The sequence below is a fragment of the Sapajus apella genome, unplaced genomic scaffold (assembly GCF_009761245.1).
Source record: "Sapajus apella isolate SASKATOON/1434 unplaced genomic scaffold, GSC_monkey_1.0 scaffold36, whole genome shotgun sequence".
NCBI classification, from domain to species: Eukaryota; Metazoa; Chordata; class Mammalia; order Primates; family Cebidae; genus Sapajus; species Sapajus apella.
The window spans coordinates 34,105,229-34,125,008 of NW_022436976.1; the positions used below are offsets into that span (position 1 = coordinate 34,105,229).

Here is a 19,780-nt window from a genome sequence, read left to right on the forward strand (position 1 = left end):
CTGACAAGCCGATTGCAACAGCACATCAAAAAGCTTATCCACCATGATCAAGTAGGCTTCATCCCGGGGATGCAAGGCTGGTTCAACATACGCAAGTCTATAAACGTAATTCACCACATAAACAGAACCAAAGACAAAAACCACATGATTATCTCAATTGATGCAGAGAAGGCCTTTGACAAAATTCAACAGCCCTTTATGCTAAAAACACTCAGTAAGCTAGGTATCAATGGAACGTATCTCAAAATAATAAAAGCTATTTATGACAAACCAACAGCCAATATCATACTGAATGGGCAAAAACTGGAAGCATTCCCCTTGAAATGTGGCACCAGACAAGGATGCCCTCTCTCACCACTGCTATTCAATATAGTATTAGAAGTTCTAGCCAGAGCAATCAGGCAAGAAAAAGAAATAAAGGGCATTCAAATAGGAAAGGAGGAAGTCAAATTGTCTCTATTTGCAGACGACATGATTGTATATCTAGAAGACCCCATCGTCTCAGCCCCAAACCTCCTGAAACTGATAAGCAAGTTCAGCAAAGTCTCAGGATACAAAATCAATGTGCAAAAATCACATGCATTCCTATACACCAGTAACAGACTTAAAGAGAGCCAAATCAAGAACAAACTTCCATTCACAATTGCCACAAAGAGAATAAAATACCTAGGAATACAACTAACAAGGAATGTAAAGGACCTCTTCAAGGAGAACTACAAGCCACTGCTCAACGAAATAAGAGAGGACACAAACAGATGGAGAAACATCCCATGTTCATGGTTAGGAAGAATCAATATCGTGAAAATGGCCATACTGCCCAAAGTAATTTACAGATTCAATGCTATCCCCATCAAGCTACCAATGACCTTCTTTGCAGAACTGGAAAAAACCACCTTAAACTTCATATGGAACCAAAAGAGAGCCCACATAGCCAAGTCAATTCTAAGCAAAAAGAACAAAGTGGGGGGCATCACACTACCAGACTTCAAACTATACTACAAGGCTACAGTAATCAAAACAGCATGGTACTGGTACCAAAACAGAGATATAGACCAATGGAACAGAACAGAGGTCTCGGAGGCAACACAACATATCTACAACCATCTGATCTTTGACAAACCAGTCAAAAACAAGCAATGGGGAAAGGATTCCCTGTTCAATAAATGGTGTTGGGAAAGCTGGCTAGCCATGTGCAGAAAGCAGAAACTGGACCCCTTCCTGACACCTTACACTAAAATTAACTCCAGATGGATTAAAGACTTAAACATAAGACCTAACACCATAAAAACCCTAGAAGAAAATCTAGGCAAAACCATTCAGGACGTAGGTGTAGGCAAGGACTTCATGACCAAAACGCCAAACGCATTGACAAAAAAAGCCAAAATAGACAAATGGGACCTAATCAAACTCCACAGCTTCTGCACAGCAAAAGAAACAATCATTAGAGTGAATCGGCAACCAACAGATTGGGAAAAAATTTTTGCAGTTTACCCATCTGACAAAGGGCTGATAACCGTAATTTACAAAGAACTAAAGCAGATTTACAAGAAAAAAACTAACAAGCCCATTCAAAAGTGGGCAAAGGATATGAACAGACACTTCTCAAAAGAAGACATATGTGAGGCCAACAAACATATGAAAAAATGCTCATCATCACTGGTCATCAGAGAAATGCAAATCAAAACTACACTGAGATACCATCTCACGCCGGTTAGAATGGCGATCATTAAAAAATCTGGAGACAACAGATGCTGGAAAGGATGTGGAGAAATAGGAACACTTTTGCACTGTTGGTGGGAGTGTAAATTAGTGCAACCATTGTGGAAGACAGTGTGGCGATTCCTCAAGGACCTAGAAATAGAAATTCCATTTGACCCAGCAATCCCATTACTGGGTATATATCCAAAGGATTACAAATCGTTCTACTATAAGGACACGTGTACACGAATGTTCATTGCAGCACTGTTTACAATAGCAAAGACCTGGAACCAACCCAAATGCCCATCGACGATAGACTGGATAGGGAAAATGTGGCACATATACACCATGGAATATTATGCAGCCATCAGAAACGATGAGTTTGGGTCCTTTGTAGGGACATGGATGAACCTGGAAACCATCATTCTCAGCAAACTGACAGAAGAGCAGAAGATCAAACACCGCATGTTCTCACTCATAGGCGGGTGTTGAACAATGAGAACACATGGACACAGGGAGGGGAGCACTACACACTGGGGTCAGTTGGGGGGAAATAGGGGAGGGAGGGTGGGGGGTGGGAAGCTGGGGAGAGATAGCAAGGGGAGAAATGCCAGATGTAGGTGATGGGGAGGAAGGCAGCAAATCACACTGCCACGTGTGTTCCTATGCAACAATTTTGCATGTTCTTCACATGTACCCCAAAATGTAAAATGCAATAAAATAAATAAATGGGAAAAAAAAAATAATAATAATAAAAGCAAGCATTTCTCAAAAAAAAAAAAAAAAAATTTTTCCTTTGATAGCTGCTTTTCTAGCAGTTAATGTTGTGCCTAGGGGAGCCCTAAGGACTTAATTCCATATTAGCTGATCAAATGGTTCTCTAGGCGTGGGGGGGGGGGGGTGGCGCCTACATCTCTAATTCTGCCTGTACTGTACTGTTTAACCCTACAAGGGACAAAATATTTACTTACTCTATGTTACAATTACATATTAAGAAATTCTATTTCTACATTGTCACAGTTTAATACTAGAGATTGCTATTTGTTGCAGACATGCAATTCTCATTTTCCTAATCTTAAAGTTAGTGTGCATAAAAGATGTAGCATTTAAAATGAAAAGTAATTACACAATGCAAAGCAACTTTATCCATCTTGTACCAAGAAACTATAACCAAATTTGACAACTCATTTTGTTAAAAAACAAAACAAACCTAAACTAAAAGCTGTTGAAGTCCATTAGGAGTTGAAAAGAAAAAAAAACAAACCCAAAGCTGTTTCAAAACAAAGTGACCAATGCCTAAAACTCATATATGACAGGTGATTTCCAACCCATGAATCAGATTTTCAACTCATCTTTCAACTATATAACTAAGGTAATATATTAGGTGATTAAATTACTATTTTAGTCTGTTGAGCAAAAAAATAGGCCATGCCTATTACCTATACCTGTTAAGACGAAAAGAAAACTTTAATTATACAGAATTCATGTATTACTTTCAAAAATATTATTTCTTCTAGGGAGCCCAATAATGTTTACTTAGATAACACATTCTGCTCTAATGTCATCCCAGATATATATTTAAAAATGCTTTTGGTAGCAACAGGAAAAAAAAAAAAAAAAGGAGAAAAAATATAAAAAGCCAAATCAGGCAAGACTTCAGGTTTCTGATCTGGCATGTTAAGAAGCTTGGAAGTACCACTGTGTTCTAACAACATGTAAAACACTGAACAAACTGAAAAATCAACAACTCTTCCTTACATCTTTAAGGGAAGTGAGGTCACAGGGAAAACTGCTGCCTCCCTTATTAGGAGACCAACAGGCAAATATAGAGAATCAAAACTTCCCTGAGCAAAAACTCACAATGGGCAACCTCTATGGGAACCAGCACCCACAGGAACCACTTAATGAATACTAAATATATTTTATCTTCCTTACGATTTTCTGAATAACATCTTCTTTTCTCTAGCTTACTTTATTGTAAGAATACACTGTATAATACAGAAGACATATAAAATATGTGTTAATCAATAACTGTTTATGTTATTGGCAAGGCTTCCAGTCAACAGCAGGCCATGAGCAGTTAAGTTCTGGGGGAGTCAAAATTTATATGTGGGTTTTCAACTGCATGGGCGGTAGGGACACCTTATCTGTACTTGAAAAATTGGTGGAAGCGCAGTGCAGACAAATCTGAAAGATATAAACTCCAGGGACACATAGTAATACGGGCACAGGGTAGAGGTGGGGGCAGCCACAGTTTTGTGGGTTTTACCTGCCGGAGCTCAATAAGGGTCATCACAGTGAATACTAGGGGGAAAAAAACCCCTAATGTGTACCCTCTAAGCTTCTTTGTAGGAGAAGGTATTTAATCCATACCCAACTTCAGTCCTCTCTAGCCCTACTGTCTCACTTACAGGATGGACTTGAGAAGCACATGCAAAATTGACAAAAGTTCACCAACAGACTGAAAATGTTTCCCTTCTATGCACACCTTAGTACCACATTACTAAAGGTCCACTCATAGCAGTTCCTGTTACCTAATACATCATGTCTGCCTATCAAGAAAAAAATAATAAGACATACAAATAGGAAAAAAACACAGCTGGAAGAGACAGAGCAAACATCAAAACTAGACTTGGATGTTGCAGGGATGCTGGAATTATTAAACAGAAATTTAAAACAATTATTATAAATATCCTAAGAACTCCAATGAACAAAGTAGAAACCATGCAAAAACAGATGGACAATGTAAGCAGAGAGATAGAAATTTTAAGAAAGAATCAAAAAGAAATGCTAGGGATCAAAAAGACATTAACAGAAATGAAGAATACCTTTGATGGGATTATTAGTAAACTAGACAAAGCTGAGGAGAGAATATCTGAGCTTGAGAATATCTCGGCAGACACCTACAAAACTAAGAAGCAAAGGTAAAAAAAGACTGGGGCAAAAAAGCCCAGAATGGAATATCCAATAACTGTAGGACAACTACAAAAGGTGTAACTGTACACCAGAAGAAGAAACAGAGAAAAGAACTGAAGAAAAAGTGGAAACAAAGACAGAGAACTTCTACAAATTAATATGAGACATCAAACCACAGATCAAGAAAGCTCAGAAAACACCAAGCAGGATCAATGGCATAAAAATGGCATAGACACCCTTCCCTGTGTGCTTTTAAGGTTGATGCAGTGCTTTAAGGGGCTAACACACAAGGGTAAAGGAAGTCTCCATAAAACCCAGAAAAGAGACTCTAAAGCTCCTCTTTGTATCCTTTCTGGGGTCACACCTGAAAAAAGCAAAACCAAACAACAAAAAAAACCTGACACCTGACACCTAGGCATGTAATTTTCAAATGACTGAAAATCAAAGATAAAGAAAAAATCCTGAGAAGATAGAGTGGAGGGAAAACTCAACTTACCCATAGAGAAGCAAAAATCAAAATTACATCTGACATCTCCTCAGAAACTATGTAAGCAAGAAGAGTGGAATGAAATATTTATTTAAAGTACTGAGAGAGGCCAGGAGCAGTAGCTCAGGCCTGTGATCCTAGCATTTTGGGAGGTTGAGGCAGGTGGATCAATTGAAGTCAGGAGTTTGAGACCAGTCTGGGCAACAAGGCAAAACACTATCTCCATTAAAAATACAAAAATCAGCGGGTGTGCTGGCGCGTTTCTGTAATCGCAGCTACTGGAGAGGCTGTGGCACAAGAATCACTTGAACCTGGAAGGTGGAGGTTTCAGTGAGCCCACTGCACTCCAGCCTGGGCGACATAGCAGGCTCTGTCTGAAAATAAAACAAAGTACTGAGAGAGAAGAAAATACCAACCTAGAGTTCTGTACAAAACCAAAGATACTCTTACCATATGATCCAACAATGGCATTCCTTGGTATTTGCCCAAGGGAATTGAAAACATATATCCACATAAAAACTTGGATACAATGATTATAGCAATTTCACTAATAGTTGCCAAAACTTAGAAGCAACCAAGATATTCTTCAGTAGGTGAATGAACAGGTGGTACATCCAGACAGTGATATATTATTCAGCACTAAAAAGAAATGACTGGAGCCTGTGATCCCAGCTACTCAGGAGGCTAAGGCAGGAGGATCTCTTGAGCCCAGGAGTTTAAGGCTGCAATGAGCTTTGATTATGTCACTGCACTCCAGCCTGGGCAATAGACTGAGATACCTTGTCTCTTAAAAAAGGAAGATGAAAGAAGAAAGAGGAAAGAAGAGGAAGAAGAGAAAGGAAGGAAGGGAGGGAGGGAAACAAGGAGGGAGGGAAGGAAATGAGCTATCAAGCCATGAAAAGACAAGGAAGAAACTTAAATGCATATTACTAAGGGAAAGAAGCCCATTTGAAAAGGCTGCATACTGTATGATTCCAATGATATGACATTCTGGAAAAGGCAAAACTATGGAGATATTAAAAAGTTCAGTGGTTGCCAGGTATGAGGGAGGAGGGAAGGAGGAACAGGTGGAGCACAGTGGATTTTTAGGGTAGCAAAATTATTATGAGTGGCACTAAAATTGTCCAAACCCATACACAACACCAACAGTAGACTCTAATGTAAACTATGACTTTGAGTGATAATGATGTGTCAATGTAGGTTCATAAACTGTTTAACAAACCACTCTGGTGGGAAATGTTGATAACAGGCGAGGCTGCACATGTGTAGAGGAAGGGGGATAGGGAAAATCTCTATACAGTTTGCCCTATTTTGCTGTGAACCTAAAACTGCTCTAAAAAATACAGTTGTCATTGTTGTTGTTAGTTAATAAAATCATATTTACCCTAGGCATTTACCTAGTAACTCAGGCCAAATGAATGAAGCAGGTAACATTAAAAGACAACTCTTCACCAATTTGCCAGACTGGTTGCTAGAAGTCTCAAAACTAAAGTCGGGCAATCTCCACGTAGAAACATTAGCCAGATGTTATAAATATACCACTTAGCATATATATGGTAGCAGTCCCTACTTTATGATCAAGGCCACCATTGTTCCAAAAGTTTGTAAACTGTCTGCAATTTTTAATGCATTATCCAACAGAAAGAAATATTCGGTTCACAGTTAGGAGGAATAACCTCTATACAACCCTACAATGCCTTGTTCACCACTGTATCCTTAGCATCTCTTCAAACAAGGAATGGCACGTATTAGGTACTTAATAATCATGTCTGTCGAATAAATGAAATGTCAGGTGCTATGCTATGAAATGGCAAAATAAACTGCTAAAAAAAATGCTGAAAATGGTGAGTCTGGGGGGTAGAACAGAGAAAGTACAATTACACGAGGCCATATTTTTGCTATATGAGCCTTTTAGTATCATTTAATTTTCAAAATTATTTTAGATAGCAACTACTGCTCTGATTTTTACAGGTAACATTCTGCTTTGGTCACTTAACTTTATTCTGAAACATGTAGATTTTATTGAAAATGTTTGAGTTGCCAAATTTGATTAGAAATACCTAAGTCTTTGCCACAAGATGAGTGAAATTGCTTTGTGTTTTTTAACTACATCTATCCATCCATCCATCTATCTATCTATCTGTTGTGGAGATAGGTGTCTCATTATGTTGACCAAGCTGATCTTAAATTTCTGGCCTCAACCAATCCTGCCTTGGCCTCTCAAAGTGTAGGGATTACAGACGTGAGCCATCGTGCCAGGCAATCTTAAATCTTTATACTAGACTAGCTCCATAAAGGCAAGGACTATGTGTAGTTATATTCAATTTTATATCCTCTACAACTAGTATAATGCATGGAACACAGTGAGTGCTCAACAAATATTTACCAAATAAACAACTTTCCTGTATGCTCTATATGTTCCAAATTGAGCATGCACTATTTAACTGGCTACTTCTCCATTCCACTTTACCTGTGAAGTAAGTGACACACCTGCTGTGGAAGAGGTGACACATCTATCTATATTGGAACCATTTCCTTTGGGAAACAAAGGACTTCAAGGGAGAAAAAACACACCTATTTTTCTACATGATATGAAAATATAATCTAATGAGGCCAGGGAAAACAAAACAATATGTAAGCAGATCCTTATATATTGAGAAATTAAAATGGATGCTTAAAAAGCTAATCTTCAGTGAAGTAGTTTAATGATTAAGAAAAATGCCCAAAAGATTTTATTTATCTACTGAAACACATAAGCCATTATAGCTACTGAGGGTAAAACCAAGGCATCTCAATACTAAAGATTAATTTTTCAGCAACTCTCCTAAATTGTACCTTAAATACAATTAAGTTATGTTAGTCTATAACAAAAGTTGTGCAGACATTGTAATTATCATACCTGGGTATCTTCTTTAAAAAAAAAAAAGTTATGTTAGTCTATAACAAAAGTTGTGCAGACATTGTAATTATCATACCTGGGTATCTTCTTTAGAAAAAGAAAAAAAAAAAAAGCTTCACAATGTCTCCATCGAAAATGATTTGTAATTCTATTAGGCTGGTGCAAAAGTAACTGCACCACATTAATACTACGTCGCCTTTTCGTATGATGTTTTACCCACAGACTCAATGGTATTTCTAATAAGGCTTGTGCCAGCCCTCCCTGTTCTCTTTAGCACTGTTCTCTTCAGCCCTCCCTGTTCCCTTGTATAGTCTTATACAAGGTGTCATGACCTTTCTCTCTAGCGGCTTTAGATCAAAGCTAGTGACAGCAAAAATTATTAATATAAAATTACAGGAAGTACCAATGAAATTATAATTTGAGCCAGGTGTGGTGGCTCACACCTGTAATCCCAGCACTTTGGGAGGCTAAGGTGGGTGGATCACTTGAGGCCAGAAGTTCAAGACCAGCCTGGCCAACAGGGTGAAACCCCATCTTTACTAAAAATACAAACAACTAGCTGAGTGTGGTGGTGCGTGCCTGTAGTCCCAGCTACTTAGAAGGCTGAGACAGGAGGACTGCTTGAGCCCAGTAGGTCAAGGCTTCAGTGAGCTGAGATTGCACCACTGTATGCCAGCCTGGGCAACAGAATCAGACTCTGTCTCAAAAAAAAAAAAAAATCCATTTGATAACCACCAAAAATAAAATCTACATGCAGTAGCTGCAAAAACGATACATATGAGGACAATTAATGCCCAATTTCTTAGCCCAAAGAATAATCATAGAAACCATTTAATTTAAATTTTTAAAATATTAACTCATGTATAGCATAAAGTTAAGAAACATAAAGGTTTATACCACTCAGTTAAACATCTACATGAGCATCTTCAAACTTGAATCTAAAGTCTCTACAACAATCTGCCGTTTTCATTTCTGATAGCCTATAAAAACTAGGATAGCCACGCACTGAATCAGCTTAGTAACAACCTTAAAACCATGTTACTTCATTGCCCATGTTTATACTTAATCAAATTGGCACAACATACTACTTGTCACAGAAGTGACAGTGACCAAGTAAATGGCATATCTATGTGAAATCAAAGCCAACTGACCCCGTGACATGTGCTATGCAAAGAAAGGTTTCCCAGTAGTTAGAATAGAGACACATCATCATGTTTCACATGGTAATGTATGTATGCTATACTTTAAAAGAATCTATACCCTAACAGTGAGTACCACTTGTACACTGTAAGTAGTGACCCACTTTTAACAAGGCAATATCATTCATCACATTAAACTAATGTTAATTTAGATTTTATTGCTTTGTATTATGTTTAACTTGAAACTTTCTTTTGGATGTATAGTTCCAAAAGATTTTAAACCTAAGAAATTTATACCTGGCTTTGTTTGCCCACTAAATAACATTATGATATAATACTTTACTTATATATTGGCATTCACATCCTGCAAGAGTTCTTTTCTAAAATGGGCCCCAATTTACTCAAGTTTATAAATCTGACTTTTATACCTGTATGACATCCAGACTGCTATAGCTCATAATATTTTGTACAATATAGGATACTATAAAACCTACAAGATGTAACATCCTTAGTCTTCTTGCGGTGATCAATCCCTTACTTGATAATCTCTCAGCATATAGTTTGTACTAAAGCTTACTAGGGTTAAAAAGAGAAAAAAAAAAAAGAAACTGAAAACTTCCCCTCTATTAATCAGTATCATCAGATATCTACTGAATGCTTCTTACTGGTTAAGAAAGAGGGGATTAAGAAGAGAGGATTAAGAACACACCCTCTGGCCTCCCCTTCAAGGAACTTCCTATCTGGCTGAATGTAAAGACATGAAAAGATACCATAAGCTGACATACAACAAATTTAGAATGACTATTGGAACTTAGCTTCCATTGGAGATGAAAGGACAAAGAAGATCTGAGTTGTCTTCTGTCATCTTCAGTCTACCCTAATTACAATTTGCTTTGGGGAGGAAAGGGAAGGCAAGCTCAGTCTTAGCTATGCTGAAGTGGAGTTCCAGGGAGACATCTAATTGGCAAAATCCAAAAGGAAAAAAAGTAGGACTAAAGCTACATATCAAAAGAAATATAAAGATTAGGGAGGAAAAGAGTCATCTTACAGAAGGTGTAACTGAATCCATGAAAATGGTGGGGGCTGCTGAAGAGTGATGGAATTAGGTCACAATCTCCAAGGAAACATCATGGGGTCAAGGGAATGTATGTAGTGTTAACCTCGGGAAAGAATAAGAATATTTTTTTCTTTGAAATACTCAAAGCAGAGAAGTATAGGTGAAGTCACTAAGAACTGTTGAAAAAGAAAGCCTTGATTTATGAAGACGGTAATAGGCTATAATTAGATATTGAATACAATGAAAAGAATCCACAGTGACGATTCAATTGGAAATCAACAAGAAGTCAGTAAGATGACTATTAAATTGTTAACAGATATACAGTTAAAGTCAGACAAGAACTGAGATAGATACAACTATCTTGCTTTTGTGACCTCTAACAATTCTAGAAGCAGAAAAACCAGATAATGGGGGCCCTGGGGAAAGAAGACTGGAAAGGTACACAGACGAACTATTCAGTGACAAAATTCTAAAGGTGATAGCAAAAACAATATATAGTTTTAAAATTTTTGTGGGTAAATAGTAGGTATATATATTTATGGAATATGAAATAGTTTGATACAGATATGAAAGAAGTAATAATTGCATCAGGGTAAATAGGTATCCATCACCTCAAGCATTTATATTTTGTGTTACAATCTAAGTATACTCTTTCAGTTATTTTTAAATGTGTAATTAAATTATTGTTGACTGTAGTTACCCTGTTGTGCTATCAAATAGACCTTATTCGTTCTATTTTTTTGTACCCATTTACCATCCCCACTCACCCCACACATACGCTGAACTACCCTTCCAGCCTCTGGTAATCATAATTCTATTCTCTTGCTCTATAAGTTCTACTGTTTTAATTTTTAGCTCCTATAAATAAGTGAGAACATGTGAAGTCTGTGCCTGGCTTATTTCACTTAACATAATGACCTCCAGTTTTATCCAACGACAGGATTGCAAATGGCAGGAGCTCATTCTTTTTCACAGCTGAACTTCATTGTGTTTATGTACCATGTTTTCTTTATCCATTCATCTGCTGATGGACACCTGGTTTCCAAATCTTGGCTATTGTGAATAGTGTTGAGATAAATCTGGGTATGCAAGTATCTCTTCCATATATTGATTGCCTTTCTTTTGGGTATATACCTAGCAGTGGGATTGCTGGATTATATGGTAGCTCTATTTTTAGTTTTTTTGAGGAACCTTCAAACTGTCCTCCACAGTGGCTATACTAATTTACATTCCTATCAACAGTGTATGAGGGTTCCCTTTCTTCCATATCCTCACCAGCATTTTGTTATTGCCTGTCTTTTGGGAAAAAAAAGCCATTTTAACAGGGGTGAAATGATATCTCATTGTAGTTTTGGTCCTCATTTCTCTGATGATCAATAATGTTGAACACCTTTTCATATACCTCCTTGCCATTTGTATGTCTTCTAGCAAAAGCAATGTTAAAGCAGCGGACCAGAATGTCCACACTGGGAAATGAGATGAGCAAAACAAGAAAGTACTAAATGGCCAGGAAAAATGGAGAAGTAGAGCTCAGACCAAAATCAGAGAACAAAAGTTCAGAAGAAGTAAAGTGATAGAGGAAGATGAAGATAAGAAAACTGTTGTTGAAGAAAACACGTTAATATTTTGCAGGTCGTTCAGCTCTTAGTAATGACACCAATGCAGTGGAGTTTAATGGCTAAAGTAGAGATAAAGTTCAATAGAAAAGGAGAACATGGCTGGGCATGGTGGCTCATGCCTATCATCTCAGCAGTCTGGGAGGCTAAGGTGGGTAGATGGCTTGAGCCCAGGAGTTCAAGACCAGCCTGGCCAACACGACAAAACCCCATCTCTACAAAAAAATACAAAAATTAGCCAGGCATGGTGGTGCAGCCTGTAGTCCCAGCTTCTCAGGAGGCTGAGGTGGGAGGATCACTTGAGCAGGGGAGGCAGAGGTTGCAGTGAGCTGTTACTGTGTTTGGGTGGAGTGAGACTATGTCTCAAAAATAAAAAACAAGGACATATAAATACAATGAGGTCAAGTGTTAAACTGGGAAAGTACTATGTAGTAGGAGTGTCCTCATCTATAAATGCAAGTGGGCGGGAGGAATACACATTAGAGTTCTGTGACAAATAAAAGCAAAAGAAGATAACCTAACACAGCAGCAGATATTAGGAATGTTTTAAAGGTAGGTTGCTGAGCTCACTGTGTCTTCTCTCCTATACCCCTTTGGAAGACAGTTCCATAAGTGCCCATCCCACAGTGCCTAATAGATAGATAGTATGTTATACATCTCAAAATATTCAATAAACAACAATGGAAAAGCAATCTCTACATCAACCATTTGTTCATTCATTCCTTCAATTATTTCTTAACTAACATTTACTGAGCGCTACTGAATATCAGGCACTTGCAGAGGGAATGGTAGGAATAGTAGTTATATGAGTAATGGCAACTAACATTTACCAAGTTCTTATTATAGCCAGGCATTATTTCAACCAGTTTTCGTCTTATGCTAGTTTATCAAGTTCTAGCAAGTTTATGTTAGTTCATTTAATCACCAAAACAACTCTATGAAGTAGGTACTCTTATTATCCTCATTTTATAGATGAGGCCACTGAAACTCAGAGACAGTAAGTTGAATGTTAATGATTAAACAGAAGTGGTGGCTCTGGGATACAAACACAGACATTCTGGCTCTAGAGTGAAATTCTTTACCACACTTTGCTACCTCTGAGAAGATAATCTTTTGCCAGTCAAATTGAGGAAGGAGACCCAGCCATTTGGATCATCTCCTGCTTGACTTCTACACTGCATTTCAATAGAAGAAAAGGCTGGCAGACTGGTGCCTCCTAAATTGCCTTCCTGTAAATAGCAGGTATGGTGTGGGGGAATCTCTCAGAAGACATTGTTTTTACTTAAACAAAATCAAACCCCCTCCCCACTCTTCCATCCCTTTCATATGTGATTTCTAAAGCTGTAAACCCAAGACCCTTTCATATGTGATTTCTAAAACTGTAAACCCAAGACCCTTTCACTTGTAATTTTTAAGGCTATGAACCTAAGATTCTTTCATTTGTAATATCTAGAGTGTAAGCCTATATAAAGGCAGAGCTTCTCTTTGTTAGGTGAGCTTGGCGGTTAGACAAATTGTTGCCTTGCTCCCAGGCCATAATAAACCTCTTCCTTCCTAGTTCGGTGTCCGAGATGTCTTTTGTTCACAGCCGCTCCTGCTTCAAAATGAACATTAATTCTGTATTTCTAAATGTCCTATCTTCACTATGCATTAAGTTTAGGGGAAAAAAAGAACTCTCATATTACATGTACTTTAAATATCAAAGCTATCAAAAGTCTAAGACTTCTCAAAGTTATCTTTTTCTCCCCATTATTCCCAAAGACATACAAGCTCTCTTTTTAGCAAAAGCTTAAAAATTCCAAAATTGGATCTAGTTAGGAACCTGAACTTATGATGTCAACATCAGCTGACAACAGATAAACAAGAAGAATATGATAAGGACTTAGTGAATCGTGCAAATGCTATAGTATTCAAAGGAAAGAGATGATTTTCAACTTAGGGGATTGGGGAAGGAAAGGCCAGTTGGGGCAGGGTTCATAGAAGAGGTCAGTTCTAAACTAGGCTTTGAAGAAAAGGGTAGAGACATTTCACAGAGAAAGGACATCACACAGAAGAATGTGGAGACCAGAAATGCAAAAATGTATTTGATGGAAAGCAAGTAAGCAATAGTACTCTAGAAGGTTTATGTGGGGGTATAGGGGCAGAAATGCCTACAAGGGCAAGTGAAAACATGCCAAAGACTTGAATGTCAGTCTAATCAAACACAGGAGGGAAATCCCATCTGCCACACTCAGTCTAATATGATCATTAAAACACTTATCCTCCCCTCTTAGGCCAGGTATGGTAGCTGAGGCAGAAGAATTGCTTGAACCCAGGAGGTAGAGGTTGCAGTGAGCCAAGAAAAACCACGTCTAACCACATTTACTTTCTGGGCGACAGTGAGACTCTGTCTCAAACAAACAAGCAAACAAACAAACAAAACTTATCCTCCTCTTACAGTATCACACATTTGCTAAAATGATGCTATAGTCATTTATGAAACTGCCTAAATTTAAACGAAATCTACAGAAATTACAAATTGCTTTTAAAAAGCATAACTCATAGAGTAGCATATAGATTTCCTACTTCAATTCCATATTCATTCTTAAAGTCCCTTAATAACCACATCCTTGAATAATGTTTTTTAAGCCTCTACTTGAACACTTTCAAGTGATGGGGGGGGTTTACCATCTTGTAGGGCCTAGGATACCCTATGACACCTATCTAATCAAGTCAATTCCTGATGTAGAACAAAGTAGAGTGAAAGGCTTATAAAACTTGTTTTCTACAATTAAATCTTCTAAATTAATATAAAACAAAATCCCTATGTGCCACAAATATGAGCTGTTTCACTGGAGAATAAACAGAAGAATATCTTCAGTGTAGTAGAGCAAATATTAGTTGCATGTCACCCAGCATCTGTTTTTCCCCATTCTGACTTTGGTGTGGGTGGTGGGGTAGGATAAACACACCTTCTACCTACCAGCAATGTGCTCCTAGTGAAGCCAGTAACATTCCAGCTCCAGGGTAGAATCTATGACTGTGAAATTGTGATTGGTCAGGATTCGACACATGGCCAAAGCTAAGGTGATCAGCACTAATTGTGTTAACCCTATTAAGGTTTAGAAATAAGAGCCTCCTATGGACTCAGTTCCAAAAACGTGAGGCTGACGTTGCTACAACCACCTTACCACCACCACCACCACCACCACCAAGGGAGAACCTATCCGAAAATGAAGTCAATGCAAAAGAAGTGGAACCTAGAAACAGAGCTTGGAGATCTGAGTCCTCATGACATGAATTACCTAGGGCTCAAACCACATCAAACCAGGTTTACTGTCTTCTTTGTGAATCAGTTTGTGTTAAGTTTTCTTTCTCTACCATATGAAAGAGTACTAACTGACACATATGGTAATAGCCAAATCCTTTAACAAGAAAATGAGGTCAAATTCTCAGCACTTACCTATTATCATGCATAATTATGTAATTTGGTTGTATTGATAACTGACTATAGATATTAAATTTTAAAAATGAATCTGGCATAATTTAACACTGAATTTCACTCTCAACACTGTCTTGTTTCTAGACAAAAATCAGTATTTTACCCTGCAGAAAGCAGGAGAAAATAAATAAGCATAACTTTACTATATATTATAATATTGTAAAGGCAAGAATAAACAACTCAGAAATTCTAATTTCCTACTATATCACATCACAATTATTTAAAAAAAAAATCAAAACAAAACCAGAAAACAGACAAAAAGAAAAGAGCAACAACTAATGAACTATCTGGAAGCCATGTAAAGACACTTACTTGAAGCTGAAGAGTGTGTCGAAGAATTGTTTCTTCTAAGGCATGGATCCACTTCTCTCGCTCATCAGCATCACGAGCTGGAATAAAAGATTATACATTAAAAATAAAAGTTTAATTTCTATATCTCTATATTTGAAAGTATAATTTTAAAACTATAATGGCTGACAGAAAAGGTTTTTAGTTGTACCATTTCCTTAATGGGTTCAGCTAGATCTATTAATATATTTTCCAGATACGCAATCTACTTGCAACAATTTATAAGAAAGGGAATAACTCTGTTCAATAACAGCAGGCTTCATAGTTCAGACCAACCTTCCCACTGAAAACAGTTAGAAAAGCTGGACTGATTTTTAAAAAACAACTGGTTGAAGGTATCACAAACCAACAAGGTAGTAAAGAATTACCAAGCCAAAATGTGGAAGAAGACAAAAAATCTAGAATATAAATCTTGTATTTAGGAACACTTTTCTCATGGAAGCACTGAAAATTCCAGGAGAGGAATTGCAGGCTGGACAATGCACTTAAAGGCTTGTCAGCATGTAGGGGAAGTGGGTATGTGAGACTCTACTTTCTGTTCAAGTTTGCTGTGAACCTATAACCTTTTTTTTTCTTTTTTTTTTTTTAAGAGACGGGGTTTCACTGTGTTGGCCAGGCTGATCTTGAATGCCTGACCTAGTGATCCGCCCACCTTGGCCTTGAAAGTGCTGGGATTGCAGGCATGAGCCACCACGCCAGGTCAAAACTTCTTTAAAAAATAAGGTCTATTTAAAAACAAAAAAACTGCCAGGCACAGTGGCTCATGCCTGTAATCCCAGCACTTTGGGAGGCCGAGGCGGGTGGATCACCTGAAGTCAGGAGTTCAAGACCAACCTGGCCAACACGGTGAAACTTCGTCTCTACTAAAAATAAAAAAATTAGCTGGCTGTGGTGGTGGGTGCCTGTAATCCCAGTTACTCAGGAAGCTGAGGCAGGATAATCGCTTGAACCCGGGAGGTGGAAATTGCAATGAGCCCAGATTGTGCCATTGTATTCCAGCCTGGGCAACAGAGGGAGATTCTGTCTTAAAATAAATAAATAAAAATAAAACAAACCACACAAGCCTTTTCAGGCCAAAAGTTGGAAGCTAGGGCCTACCAACAATGGGAGCTCTAGTAAACAGGCCATGTTCTGGTTGGGACCCCAAACAGTTTCTCTGTAGAATTAAAACAATTGCTTGGTCATATGGGTGGCCCAGAAAAATCTTGATGCCTGAAATTGATTTAAAGGACCCCAGATTTTTAGTAACTCCAGGTATCTACTAGCAAAAGCAAATGAAAATCTTTTCTGTAGGGCAGAAAAGATCATTTTAGCTGCTAAATTAAATTTACATAAACAATTTTTAAAATACAATGTCTACCACATAAACAAAGATAACCAAGTACTACACATAAATGGAGACACGTTTGGAGACAAAACCACACATAAATGAGAACCAAAAGACAACAGAAACAGATCAACAGGAGCTCGATTATTTTATAAATGACGAAGATTTTTTTCTTTTTTTTATTTTTAGGGTTCTTTTTTTGTTTTTCACTTAGATTTATAAAATAATCAAGGCCGGGCGCGGTGGCTCAAGCCTGTAATCCCAGCACTTTGGGAGGCCGAGGCGGGTGGATCACGAGGTCAAGAGATCGAGACCATCCTGGTCAACATAGTGAAACCCCGTCTCTACCAAAAATACAAAAAATTAGCTGGGCATGGTGGCGCGTGCCTGTAATCCCAGCTACTCAGGAGGCTGAGGCAGGAGAATTGCCTGAACCCAGGAGGCGGAGGTTGCGGTGAGCCGAGATCGCGCCATTGCACTCCAGCCTGGGTAACATGAGTGAAACTCCGTCTCAAAAAAAAAAAAAAGATTTATAAAATAATCAAATATAAATTCCAAAAGTGACAATTGCAATAATCAAAATTAAAAATTCAATAGATGAGTTTAACAGCAGATTAAGTGCAACTAAAGAGACAATTACAAAACTAGGAGCAGTTAGAAGGAACCCATCGGAACAAAAGGCAGTAAGTCAAAGAGACAGAAAATATAGAAGAAAGGGTAAGCAATACAGAGTATGATAAAGTGTAACACACATGTGATTGGAACCCCAGAAGAAGACAAAATAGAGCATGGCACAGAAGCACTATCTGGCTGAGAATTTTTCTAAACTGATTAAAGACATTCCGAAGTCCTAGGAATCCCAAGCAAGATAAATCAAAGAAATTCACAAGTTAGGCACATCTCAGTAAAAATTTCTGTAAACCAAAGAAATAGGAAATATCTTTAAAACAGCTAGTGAGGAAAAAGAACAGATTACTTTTAAAGAAACAATGAGAACCAGAAGACAACAGAGTACTATATTTAACGGCTAAAAGAGAATAACTGTCAATTTAGAGTTCACTAAATATATCCTTCAGGAATTAAGATGAAATAAACTCATTTTCAGACTGACAAAACCTGAATCTGCTATCAGCAGATGCTCATTAAATAAAATTCTAAAAAGTATTCTTTTCTAGACATAATGTCTGATGGAAGTTGGTAGGAGCTGCACAGAATGAAGAGCAACAGAAATTGTAAGTAGTGGGTAAAACTAATATTCTCTATATACAATCATACTATTTAATAATATCTTGTGTGGTATTTTCTGCCTCTCAGTATCCTGTTTTTTTTTGTTTGTTTTGCAGTAGCATGCCTAGCAGAACATAATTACAAATACTCACTGCAAACGAAGAGTTAGTGCTTAAGTACAAATGGGAAACACAATTCCTTTGATTTAAATAAACACTTAAACACAACTGAGGTCCTATAAGCATCTGAATTCTAGGTCTGAGCTGGAGTTTCCTAGCCTGTGGGCTCACAATGACATCATGATTCTCCTACTCCCAGTAATCAATACATGGAATCAGGTGCCAATGGGGAATGTGATCACAATGAGCCCTTTTTCTAGAGCCTACCTCAGCCCTCTACAGACATGATCTCTGGCCAGGACAAAGACGACAGGAATTTCTTGAAGGTTCATAATCTGTAATAGTTAAATATTTTACATGATTCTCTGGGTTGCCATTTCTATGGAGGAGACATATGCACTTAGGTCACTTTCTTCAGCTCATAATACAGGACCAGTCTTGGCCCCATGCCTCTGAGGATGCTGACCACGCACCCTTGAAGAAGGCCTTGCCCCCTTCATCTTAGGAGAGCTTCTGCCAACAATCAAGGGCGCCTGTGTACATAATGTCAGCTCCTTGGCGTCTGGACTGCATCACCATCCGCCCGAATTGTGAGGAGTGGGTAGGAGAACGCGTGGATCACTGTCATGGCCTGGGCAATCATCCAGCTCATCGTGTGGTCTGGTCGCTGTTCTTGGGGTCAGGGAGCATGCTCTTGGCTATATCACACACGCTGAGGTAGGCTGCCAGGTACATATGGATGCCCTGCACTGAGACGCTGAAGCCCTAGGACAGGCCCCAGATCCCATCAGCCTTGATCTTCTCCAGGCAGTCTGCCAGGCCTTTAAGCTCCCACTCCATGCCCAGTTTCTCCAATGTTGGCAGCCAGATGGGTTCTGGCGAATTCCAGGAGGTAGAAGAAGCACAGTGTATAAGTACAAGAAAGACCTGCTTGTACTTATCCCTAAAGACAAAGTTGAGGGCTTGCGTGTGGAAGCAGCAGATGATGCTGGCCAGGCGCCCCTCCAGAAGGACAAATGCCTTGCTCTTTGTGGATGCAGATCTTGCAGCCCACCACGCCTTTGTACTGTGTCACCATGATCTGCTTACTGGTTGCACCTGCAGCAATGTCTTGACCTGCTCAACTCATGTCGCTGCCCTCTTGGAGATAGCGAGGGCAAAGCCTCCATCCAGTAAGTCCTTGACAAAGGAGTGTGGCCTGTTCCATCCTGCTGGCCAGTGGCCAGCAGAGGGAGGGAGGGAGCTGCTGGCTCAGCTCTGCTACTGCTGGGACAAAGAGCTCTGGTGGGGTTTTAAATAAATATATGCAAAATTGAACTGCATATAAATTGTATATACAAAACAATTGCATATGGATTGGAAAAGGGAAAATGGAATAAAAAGTTTTAAGTTTCTTACATTGTTTGGGAAGAAGATAAAATTATCAATGATTTTGATAACTGAAAGATTCATGCTATAATATCTAA

At 38.4% G+C, this 19,780-nt stretch overlaps 1 protein-coding gene and 1 non-coding gene across 8 annotated transcripts in view; one reads left to right on the forward strand and one right to left on the reverse strand.

Annotated features, from left to right (window-relative positions):
• OSBPL9 (oxysterol binding protein like 9) overlaps nt 1-19,780 on the reverse strand; it is a 171,305-nt gene that overhangs the window by 70,237 nt on the left and 81,288 nt on the right. For all 7 annotated transcript variants that reach the window (XM_032297040.1, XM_032297038.1, XM_032297039.1 and 4 more), the window contains exon 3: nt 15,606-15,682. In XM_032297040.1, coding sequence (XP_032152931.1) covers nt 15,606-15,682 — 77 coding nt within the window. The remainder of the gene's footprint in view (nt 1-15,605; nt 15,683-19,780) is intronic.
• Nucleotides 4,859-4,980, forward strand: LOC116564155. The gene has a single exon (XR_004274750.1). It is a non-coding gene; the product is annotated as a small nucleolar RNA SNORA26 (small nucleolar RNA).